The 12,864-nt window shown below is 32.1% G+C and overlaps 1 protein-coding gene across 1 annotated transcript; it reads left to right on the top strand.

Annotated features, from left to right (window-relative positions):
- The first annotated feature begins 6,066 nt into the window (after positions 1 to 6,066).
- LOC139523281 (uncharacterized) lies at positions 6,067 to 8,629 on the top strand. Its single transcript, XM_071317146.1, has 3 exons — positions 6,067 to 6,169; positions 6,408 to 7,124; positions 7,994 to 8,629. The coding sequence occupies exons 1-3, from the start codon at positions 6,142 to 6,144 to the stop codon at positions 8,398 to 8,400; spliced, it is 1,152 nt and encodes a 383-aa protein (XP_071173247.1). The 5' UTR covers positions 6,067 to 6,141; the 3' UTR covers positions 8,401 to 8,629.
- Positions 8,630 to 12,864: the final 4,235 nt, after the last annotated feature.

The raw sequence follows: 12,864 nt of genomic DNA, 5'->3' as shown, positions 1-12,864 counted from the left end.
GGGGCACCTTAGGGGTCCTGGAAAAGCGAACCCTACAAAATATATGATCTAATCGAATATCTTTATCTCTTTTAAATTAACGGGCCCATATAGAGCATATGGATACCGTTTACAGCTACGTATGAATTTAATTTGAAAGTTATGGCGATAAGAGAAAAAATTTCTAAGTTATCATTTGTAAGAGCACTGTCAGAGAGGTCCATTATAGACCATTATACAAATAAAATAGCACTATTGCTTTATTACTGATGTTTTCCAAACGGCAGTTTCTTGAATCATTGAATCATCGGCGAAAAATGTCAAGACATAATATATATGTAATGAAATTATTAATTTTTATATTTGTATTTAATATATCGAATCGTATCGATCATCTTAATAAAGGCGATTACCGCTAGATTGTTATATATATATATAAGCTCTTTTATGTTATTAACAGACCATTATTTATTTTTTTGATTTCTAACAAGATGTTTGTTTCCAATAAAAATGATTTAAATATTGATAGCAATCATAGTTTAGTTTCCGGTATGTTAAGCTGATAAAAGACAGAAGAAAGATTTGATGGACAATTATAACCACTTACGAGTACGTTTGACTTTGTACTTTCTACATGTCTGGAAATAGTATTATCAGAGACACATGTTATAAATAAAAGTATTATATGTCTTTGGTATTACATTGAATAATTATATTGCGATGAAATTTCCATTTGTACTTGGTTTAGAATGTAAAAAATAATATTATTTCCTGCAATTTGAATGGCCTATTTCTATATTTGAGATGAAATAATAAGAAATATATCACATTCGTATTGCTCTTTCACTAGACCCTTTACAATTTCTATGCTATTTTTCTTAGCAGATTTCAGAACAAAAAACTTTTCGAAGGAACTGGAGAATGCTATAACACATTTTTTTTTCGGACAATCAGATTTATGAATAAACCCCACACAACTATGTGTCAGCTGATTGAATTATTTAACATAACAAGCTTTTTCCATCGCACAAGAGAACTAACGATTACCGCAGATCTTTATTAAAATAAGTTTTATTTCCTTTATTACTAGATCATAAGTTTTTATTTAGGTTTAACGCAGAGCGGTCTATTTGCAGTTGTTAAGAATAAATCAATCAGCTTTTGTATGTGCCGCGCTTTATCAACGGTGTTACTTTGATTTTTAATTATTAAAGCAATGCAACTTTAAAAAGTTCTTATGAATTTTCATCAAATACATAATTACCATGAAATACTGTACGTATGTCTTTTTGAGGTTTGACGGTGCTTTATATTAAACATAACGATTGATTATATGACCGATTTTTATGAAATAAATACCATAAATTTTTATGTTCAATTTGTCAAAATTCAAATGTTCAGGCTAAATTTATCTTCTCATGTGTCCCTCCGGAAGCAATAATTTTTTTTAAAGGTTGCTATGTACATGATGTATTCTATCCAAAATAAATTTGGAAAAATTTGCATTTTTTTTTGTAATTTATTTTTATTTCATCTGAAAATACACCAAGTATTGTGATACATAATTATATAGTTAGTTCATAATACATGTATTGATATTAAATTTTTCAATAACAGTCTAAAATTAAAAAGTTTGTTATGCTAATTGTTCTAAATTTTCTACTCGATCATACACATCCTTTTTCACTCTGGATTAGAATACCTGAATATGCTGATAAGGTTAATGATGGCAACAGCCTTCTCCTCTAGCCACACGCATCACTGCCTATACAATGATATTGAACATGAGAGGTACCAGAAGAGGCCAATAGAGATCATTAACAGATAACATGTTGGACAGAATCACATAATAAATGTCAACTTTAGTCAAGGGGAGATAATTCAAATACAATCAAACGAAAACTAGTATATCAATATATATATATAACAATATCAATAAACATAGATAGTACTTTTAAGATGCACACAAATCACTGTCCAGTTGTGATGTGCATCAACATATTATTATTAACCAACTAAGTGCATTATTGCCAAAAGTGACTGTTTATTAAAAATTACATATTTTCTGTAATGGCCCTGTTTTTCTGTAATGGCCCTGTTTTTTCTGTAATGGCCCTGTTTTTCTGTATTGGCCCTGTATTAATGCCCAGTTTGTCTGTATTAAGCCCTGTTAGGGTTTTTAATAAAGTTAATAAAACTAAGTTGTAAAGAGTATAATACCTTTTTGTATTTTATTTAATTTAGTAACCAGCAACCAACATTAAAGAACCATATAAAGGGATCACTGTTCATCCTGTTTAACACATATCTCTTTCAACTTAATATCTTGGATATTTGGTATACTTAAAGCTTTATAATGGTGAAGTACACATTATTTTGTTCAAACTAAACTGCCATTAAAAGAGTAAGACAGTACATCAAGTTAGCAGCAACACATACACTTTTGATCAGTTGGTTAATAAATGTATTAAGAAATGGGTGTTTTTATAATGGTTCATGTAGAATTAATATAATGGCCCTGTTATATGTCCTCGGTCAGTAATAATGGCCTCGGATGTCTGTGATAACCCTCGGCGTTGCCTCGGGCCATTACAGACTTCCTCGACCATTATTACAGACCTTGGACATATAACAGTGCCATTATAAAAACACCCATTCATTAATACTATATTAATTCTACATGAACTATTATAAAGCCTTAAGTAAGTACAAAATAGACAGATCTCTCCTCAAATGTGAACTAAGTTTTGAATTAATTCCCATTTACTATAAAATTTCTCTCTTGCTTTAGGGGATCTGTAAAAGGAGGTTGATATTTTTTCTATTCGGTAGGAATTTTTAATCATAGATATGTCACCTGTAAGAGTCGGTAATGAAGTATTAAAGCGACATGTATAAATGTAATATTTAACCAAAATAATGAGTAAGTTTAGGGAAAAATCCCAAGACTCTGACCCAAGAACAATATAATCCACATTAGGTATTAAAGTTAAATTATTTTCAACTAGAAGAAGTGCTGCAATTTCTAACCACACAAATTTCTAACTAGGGTACATTCCCAGAAAAGGTGACTTATAGTTTCTTTAGTTTCATTACAGAAACTACAAAAGTTAGTTTCTTTTAACCCATAGTTCAGCAATAATGCATTTGTAGCAAGAGTTCTATGTAAAATCTCAAACTGGAACATACTAAATTTGTTGTTTTTAGTGCAACAAAAGGTAAACTATAAATGAAATCCCAATTTTCTATATGAGTGCCTAGTTCCTTACACATTTTGTCTTCTTGTTTCTACGTCCTACAAAACAAGAAGAGAAAAGTTTGCATTTGTTTGAAATCATCTAATCACAGATCAGAAAATAAAAACAATCCTTACGTAATTAATTGCCTTATACATGATAAATTTTGAAACATTTCTTCAGCGTATGGTATTTGTTTGATAACAGTCGATCGAGTAGCCAGGTACTCCGCTCTTGATAACAAAATGTCAAAGTTAGCATATGGCGTCAAATTTAATTGTCAATTATACATGTTACGTCTTGCGACGCAATACCGTACGTAACGCTACAGTATAGTGAGTCAAATAGACATTTTTTTGAAAATTCAATGCTTTATTGACCTGACCGTAACTTTTAACGCTGAGTTGCCCATCATGACCGATTGTTTTATATTAAAACAACTATCTTTTATAGATACACGCAGATTCAAAATTCATTCTGCAAATTCGAGAACATATGAACTATCCTTCATTTAAAAGACACCAGGGTACACATTGTACCTTTCTCCTTTTTTTAAGTTTTTTTTTTGTAATAAGCAATATGATTGTTTATACACTGTTGAAGTTTTCGTCTAATAAGTAACGTTAATTTTAATTCGAAAAGATGTTCATTGTAATTGAGTTATTTAGGATATGATGTTTTTATATGTTCTAAACAATATCTAGGTAGTTTAATTTCATTATATGGCGGAGATACTTCACAGAAATCAACGACATCTTATTTCACTACTTCACTGATGAGGACTTTTCCTTCATGCGATTATCAATAATTTATTTGATAATAAATTCTTAAAGTATTTGTCCAAGACTGAAGAGCACTTCTCATCGTTTGATCATATTTATTTGTCAAAATAATCAATAGAGATAAAATTCCAGTCTTTTTGCTGCCAGTCTATACTAATGATGGTATAATCTCATTTGAATCAATGTCAAAATTGAGCGAATTTGACATCTCGTACCTTCAATCTACAGTCTGAATGCAGTGAGTTTTAAACGAGAGCCCCATGAAGAGGTCACATCTGACGAGAACGCCCTTTCAGAAATACCAACAAAAAAGAATTTAGAATACCATCATGCAAAACAACATTTCGGAATGAGTCGTTATATCCTAGAACAATCAGAGATTGGAACACCTTGTCCAGTTGGAAGGTCTCTGCCTCGAGTCCCGAATCTTTTAATGCTCAGCTCCGTCAGTAAATTGCATGAAATGTTTTTATTTGCACCTGTTTATAAATTTCACCCAATTTTAGTTTTTGTATTAAATTTCAAATTGCGCGTACTCCAAAAATGTGGCATCGTAGTCAATCAGTTTCCAAAAATGTGGCAGCGTAGTCAATCAGTTGAAGATGGCCGCTTACTGTAAGAAGAAGATGTAAAAAGTCTGTGATAAAAGTTTATGCCTCAGATTCGTTATCACCAATTTTATCCATGGCGATTTTTAAAAATGTAAAAAATAATGACATGTTTTTGGGAAGTCTTAAATGGGCTACAGTATGGATAGCTTAAAAATTAAGGCATGAAAAACAAATAGATACAATAGAAACTTAGCCCGTTGAATAACACTATTTGTAAAGAAAGATTATGCCTATTATTTTTTTCTTCAGTCCGACCGTTATAAAAAAACGTAACTTAACACACATCAGGAACATATATCGTTAGATATACTGTTCCCAGCACAAATACAGATCATAACGGAAAGTCCTTTATAAAATGGCCAAATCAGAATCTGAAACACATCAAACAAATGGAAAACAACTATCATATTCCTGACATGGTACAGGCATTTCCATATGTAGAAAATGATGGCCAATAGTTTATAACACTCTTTAAAATAGTCGTTCTACATTTTGCCGATACCCTCGCAAGTACAAGGATAAATTATACTATTTTTGTTGCATTATCGCTTTCGGAAGTGTGCCATTTTTATTCTATTCCAATAAACTCATCATAGATTCCAGGACTAAATTTAGTATATACGCCAGACTCGCGTTTCGTCTATTAAAGACTCATCAGTGACGCTCGAATCCCAAAAAGTTAAAAATGCCAAATAAAGTACGAAGTTGAAGAGCATTGAGGACCAAAATTCCTAAAAGTTTTGCCAAATACAGCTAAGGTAATCTATGCCTGAGGTAGAAAAGCCTTAGTATTTCAAAAAATTCAAAAATTTGTAAACAGTAAATTTATAAATATAACCATATCAATGACAATTCATGTCAGCACAAAAAGTGCTGACTACTGGCCAAATGATTTCGGAGATACATGTATGAACCATTTATACGAATCAATTTTTTTCACTAAATTCGCACCATTTAAATTGTGTGGCGCTCGTGTAAGTTATACTCCAAACAAAGTAAATTGAATTTTAATAGGATTTGAAAAAAAAGCACTTCTTATAAAGAAAGAGAGCCGTATACTAGTAAAGCGCCGGTTTCAGAAATAATTCTGGTTATAGAAACATATTGCTGTTATCTGTGGGTTTTTTTTCAAGATCGGATAAAATGCTTGACTATATGCTATCTTTCCCAATGTCCCAAATAAACGTTACAATAAAGTGTTCATTCACTATTTGATTGAGACAAAGTAACTCAATACCTAGAACTCTTATATTATTTATTGTATTGTTTGGTAGCTGTCTCCGTGACAAATGCCCAACATCTTTTATTGATATCCTAATTTAAAAGAAAGGGTTAATCTAATGTCATTTCTGGTGTCCTATTTTGCTTGGCCTTTGAAGTCTTGAACCAGGTGAGCAAAAAGGTATTAATTTAATCAGCTTTGCTTCCAGATTCCGCATACCAGATTGAAGTGGCTGAAGAAATCGAATTCCAATTTTTGTTTCAGTCTTATTAAGAATCACAATTCTTTCGGTTTTGTAAAAGACATCTGCAATGAAGAAAGTTCTATTAATCTTACTTGGTGATTTTTTTAAAATACTTTCATCTCTAACATTTAAGTTTAAGAAATAAGAATTAAAAAAAAAAATTGGAAAAATAAATAACATTGACATTAAGACGAATGTTATACCGGGAATCGTAATTTAAAGTGATTAATTTACTTTTACTTGAAATGTAAAGTAAAATTCACCTTTTGTCAACATTTTGTTTGCTTTGTTTAGATTTTAAATGGTTTTTATGCATTTAATTGTATTTTGTAGAATTGTCAATGATAACAGCAAGGAAGGATCCAGTTCCAGAATACCAATGGCCACTCGGAAACAAATCTTTGCTTACAGAAACAATGAGTAGAGTTGATTTTGTACGAGAACCAGTCGGAGACTGTTACAAGTTTGAAAAGAAACCGGATCAGCTACCATTTGATGCAATGTCTTTTGGTCCAACATCAGACGATTTGAAATATTTGAAGACAAACATTCGAGATGACTCGGAATTTAAGAACCTTTCTATCTCCATGTATGTTTATCCTATCGGAACACCAAAAGGGACATTATTACATTATGTTTTGGGACAAGAGGAAAAAATAAGAATTAATTTTGTTATGACACACACTGTTGTTTCATTCCGTGATGAATATGCAAATCCCACTGGATTGGTTGCCGAGGAAGATCTACTTAAAGAAAATGAATGGAATCACTTGTACATAGAGCGCCAGTTTGAATCAGGACGGATAAAGATTTACGTAAATGGTGAAGAAAAGGTCAATGCAAATGATGACTTTCAGAAAAACATCCCCATGCCAACAGGAGGAACAGTATACCTAGGGAATGCTGTTGCTAAGGGTGCGTCAGAAGACGACCAACAATTTACCGGTTACATCACGTGTTTTCAAATATACACTGAGCTAGTTCCAAAAGATAACATAAATGAAATGTGGAAAAACTGCCTACAGAAGAATTGGAAATATCAACCACCAGGTAAGCAAATACATGAGAATAAAAATCATATTTCGTCTTCATTGTATCCTTCTTCTAAAAAAGAGAACAACAGATCTTTGATTTCTATAGATCGGAAATTTAATCAGATTGAGTAGAGGGAATGCTACTTAATTTGCGATTATTCGGCACAGTCCATCTGTATCCTTTTTGTATACCGTGTTCAAGCTATGTCATCTTTTCTACGAAAAACACAAAAATAGTTGGGAATGTAACCCCCACATGTATCAGACAGTATAAGTGATCTTTATACACCCTTTTTATGGTGACCGTCTTGTTTAGTTTCTTTATATCCCGTTATGTTCATACTCGTCGCCACACTTTATATGCAGTCTGTCTCTCCATCAAACATATCAGTTAAGTGAAATACAATACAAAGTATCTATAAAAAAGAATATGTGGTATGATTGCCAATGAGACAACTCTCAACAAGCGACCAAATGACATAGAAATTAATAACTATAGGTCACCATACGGTCTTCAAAAATGTGCAAAGCCCATATTGCATGGTCTGCGTTTGACCAGTTTCTATTGATGATAGATAAAAAAAAGATGTGGCATGAGTGCCAAAGAGACAACTCTACATCCAAGTCACAAATTGAAAAAGTAAAGTTTGAATGTTCCTTTGGTATCTTTCACCTCTCTTTCAATAATGATAGCTCGTGATTGTTTGAAGAGACAGTGCATATATAATTACTACGATTTATTTGTAGCGATTTAGTATATACAAATGTATATAAATTCACAGTTTCAATATGTAATATGTAAGATAGTGTTTCTTGTATCGATTAACTAAAGCCTAAGCTTTTACAAAATTATGTTGTTTTGAAACATTGTTCTTTTCTTTTTAGTGTTTTATCTTATTTCAAACGAGAATTTGAAATGCGTGAGTAGCACACCACCTACAACACCCGCCCCTCCTCCTATTACAAATCTTGTAACGAGAAATATCTTGGGTATAGAAAAGGAATGGAATGAATTTCGACATCAATTCAATTGGAAAACTAGCCCCAGAACAACTGGTTACTTCATGGTGAAAGCACGTGACATGAAACCTTCACCATTCTCCTTTGGAATTGTCAACGCAACAGACACCAGAGTGTGCTCTCGACTGTGCATGCGCATAGATGGTTGCCAGTCATTTTCAATGGACGAACGAATTGCGGATTACGTTACATGCCATATGTACAATTCTGTCTATGGCGATTTGGTAGCAGACCCCGGTTCAAAGTATTATACTGTTGTAAATGTCGACTAACATTCTTGTTTACACATGTATTTGTTGATAAACGACGACAAAGGAAAACATATGTATTCAGTAAAAACTACATAAAACATTCTTACTAAGTAACAACTTAGTGAAATAAACAAAGAAATCTAGAGGGTTACAATTATTTACATAAATAGCGTGTGTTCTCAAGTGACATGCATTGGTGTACAATGAAAATCTGATAAAAAAAACTGTTGACAGTTATTTGAATAAAATTAGAATACTCGTCTGTTGATATTTAATTGCCTCATTTTGAAAACAATTCTGTATTAGTTATAAGGTTCTTGATATACCAATTTCTGTAACTAAAAAAATAAACTCAAAGTACTTGCAAAGCGGTTGTGTTGTATCGGCGGACAAAGCAGCCAATAACGAAGTGGTGGTATGACACAAAACATACTACACAGAAGTTCTCCAAAACGAAATTATAAATTCTTTACTGAGGTTCGTACGCTCCACAGACAGTCAAATTGTAAACAAGCATATCACTGCAACTATCCAAATTAAGGCCTCGTCCGAATATTTGAAAGTCCCGACTTTGTACTTGTTACCTAAATTACACGAGCAATCATTTAAATTTCATTTCATTATCTAGTATAATAATTGCTCTACTACCAATCTGTCAGTGCTTCGAACTGCCCCCCCCCCCCCCTCTCTCTCTCTCTCTCTCTCTCTCTCTCTCTCTCTCTCTCTCTCTCTCTCTCTCTCTCTCTCTCTCCTCTCTCTCTCTCTCTCTCTCTCTCTCTCTCTCTCTCTCTCTCTCTCTCTCTCTCTCTCTCTCTATTTTTAACGTTTATAAAAATAGTTATATGAACTATTTTTGGCGTGTTAATAATTCTTTAGAGGTTTTAGACAAAATACGTGATTTTGATGGTCCTGTTTATTCTGTTGACAGTTGTGATTTTTTCCCAATTCTCCAAAATACCTTTTCACAATCTTAACAAGAAAATTTTTATAAACTAATTAAATGGTCTTTTGAAAAATGTCATTGCAAGTTTGAAGCCCTTTTCTGTAACAAAAAAGAAAAGTATATTAGCTACTACAATGTAAATCAACTCGTCATAGATACCAGGACTAAATTTTGTATATACGCCAGAAGCGCGTTTCGTCTACAAAAGGCTCATCAGTGACGCTCGAATCCAAAAAAGTAAAAAAAAAAAAAAAGAAAAAAAAAAGCCAAATAAAGTACAAAGTTGAAGAGCATTGAGATTCAAAATTCCTAAAAGTGTTGCCAAATACAGCTAAGGTAATCTAGCCTGAGGTAGAAAAGCCTTATTATTTCAAAAAATTCAAAATTTTGTAAACAGTTAATTTATAAATATAACAATATCAATGATAATTCATGTCAGCACAAGAAGTGCTGACTACTGGGCTTGTGATACCCTCGGGGAAATAAATCTCCACCAGCAGTGGCATCGACCCAGTGGTTGTAAATAAAATCATCATAGATACCAGGACTAAAATTTGTATATACGCCAGACGCGCGTTTTCTCTACAAAAGACTCATCAGTAACGCTCGAATCCAAAAATGTTAAAAAAGCCAAATAAAGTACAAAGTTGAAGAGCATTGAGATTCAAAATTCCTAAAAGTGTTGCCAACTACAGTTAAGGTAATCTATGCCTGAGGTAGAAAAGCCTTATTATTTAAAAAAATTCAAAATTTTGTAAACAGTTAATTTATAAATATAACAATATCAATGATAATTCATGTCAGCAAAAGAACACTTACTGGAAATGTGAAGATATGATTGAAACTTTAAATTTTCTCCTGGAAAACATATATGTACAGCGATAAAGCCTATCTATGGGCATTAATTGCGCCCCTTTCATTGCAGATTTATTCCTGTATTACTGTGAATCACAATTTATGGTCAGTAAAGACATGTCATTGTTACATTTAGTTGACACATTTAACCATACTCACGTTACTAGTATCTCAATGATATGTCCCCGTTAAATAATCCAAAGTTTGTTGAGCATACTACCGAAATTTACCCAGAGGTCCTTACTTTAAGTAAATCTAACATAAACGGCAGTAGTTGTCCTTTTTCAGATTAATACATTCCGATTTCTAAAAGGAAACTCCAATTTAAAATTTACAGCAAAAACACGACTTTTCATTCCCTATTGTTAATTTCCCTTTTTTAGACGGCGATGGTTCTTTGGCTTCTTCATATGGTATTTATATATCCCATATCGTTCGTTATGCCCTTTCGCGGAGTGATGTCATAGATTTTAAACTTATGTAATCAATGCATCACTGGTAAATTATTAAGTTAGATGATTTCGTTACCATAAATTACTTAACACATTTACTAAACTCTTTCATTACTACAACGATTTGATATACTAAGTATATTTTGCTGTACCTCACATTTCACATCCTTAATTATTCGTTTTTTTGTACTAAAAGCGTGGAAATCGCTTTGTGAGCTTTGTCACGAGTAAAATTCAAAACCTTTAGTCCCTAATCAAATGTCAAAATCAAAAGCTCAAACACATCAAATGAATGGAAAACAGCTATCGTAATTTATTTAGTACAGGTATTTTCTTTTGTAAACAATTGTGGATTAACCCTGGTTTTATAGCTAGCTAAACCTCTCACTTGTATGATAGTTGCATAATTTCTATTATATTTTCAACGATATGTAAACGAAACACAATCGGAAAAAATGTCAAAGATAAAGTTACAAAAATAGAGGTACGACAGTCAACATTGTGTTATAATCTTAATCACATTATAACAATGAAATATGTCAACAAAGTCGAATTTTCATTGGTAAATAATCAAACCAATTTTGACTCATTTATGAGATCTAAAAAATTAGGACACATACTGTGTATATCTCCCTATCATCTTTGTATGCTTGCCAACTAGTAATAACATGATGTTCATCTTCATCCAAATTAAGGGAGCATTTCTTACAAATTTTGAAAATTTTATATATAATTCTTTAAACCAGTCTCTTTCCTTTTTGAAATTATTGGAACTGATTCTGATTTTACACATGGCACTTCTCAATTGAAAATTACTTAAGAATAGATAAATTACCCACTTTTTTTTTTAAATTTTTGTATCTGTTCATTTTGTGTTCCAAATAATTTAAAAAAAAAACTATTACAAAGTTTAAGCTTAACAGTCTTGATAAAAAAAAGTTTCGCTTTACCTCCAAATTATGAATACTCAGTTTGTTAAAAATATAAGCAGAAACATGATAAATATATAATATGACTCTGATATAATGTATGGAAGGATATCAGCATTCTATATTATTAATAAACATGTTTTTGTTACACATATACGTATCATACAATAAACCGTCTTTCATATTTTTTTATAATTCTAAACCAATATTTCAACTTGGTACAGACATTTTCTAATGTAGGAAATGGTGGAATTAACAGGGTTTGATAGCTAACTAAACCTCAAAATGATAGCCCGAACTGGGTCTTCGGATTTCATTAAACTTGCAAAAGTAACAAGCTCTAGTTATGATTTATAACATTTACTAGAACATAAAGCAAATCTCAGATTTTAGAAGTATCTCACACTGATCAGGAAAATAAGCAAAACAGATATTTGAAATGATAGTCTCATTCATCGCTTACAGAATATGTCCTGAACGTTCTTCAAGTAATGGGGAATGAGTCTCGTTTTTTGGACAGAAATTGCAGGTGATATCAATATATGTTATTGTCCAAGCTTAAATTATTTGATACTTTCAGCACTTTTGTCTTGATAGTCAATTCTTGTATATATATATTTGGATTTTTATGGCGGAAACTGATCAATTATTGAAAAGAATAGTTTCAAGTTAACAGATCTTTCCCTGCTTATGTGTTTCTTTATTCAACATTGGCATGATGTGTATGAAAGGGTTGAGATGTTACACAACATGTTTAACCCCGCCGCGTTTTTGCGCCTGTCCCAGGTCAGGAACCCATGTCCTTTGTTAGTCATGTATGGTTTTTATTTTAATTTTAGTTCAGTTATATGTTTTGGAGTTTAGTATTGCGTCCGTTTTCACTGAACTAGTACACAATTGTATTTGTGGGCCAGCTGCGGACCACCTCCGGGTGAAGGATTTGCTCGCTGCATTGAAGACACATTGGTGTCTGTCCTTTCGTCGGGTTGTCTCTTTGACGTATTCGCAAATTTTATTCTCAATTTTATTATTAGACTTATTTACTTGTTGTTTTCAATGGTTTTCACGTATTAGTTTATGAAGTATAAATTAAATATACATAACAAAAAATGTAACATACCTAAAGGTAACAGCAGCATTTACGTTACAATTGAATGCGCCCTTTCCTGACGATGATAGCACAGTTAAATCTACATATTCACTAGAGCAGCATACCTATTGTTTTCATTGGAATTACATTTTTTTTATCTAACTTGTATACATTTAAGGCACAGAAAAAAACAATCATTTATACCTTAACTTATAG

This window comes from Mytilus edulis, chromosome 5 (genome assembly GCF_963676685.1).
Source record: "Mytilus edulis chromosome 5, xbMytEdul2.2, whole genome shotgun sequence".
Taxonomy (NCBI): domain Eukaryota; kingdom Metazoa; phylum Mollusca; class Bivalvia; order Mytilida; family Mytilidae; genus Mytilus; species Mytilus edulis.
The sequence above is the reverse complement of the archived record's forward strand: the minus strand, read 5'-3'. Positions and strand labels throughout refer to the sequence as shown.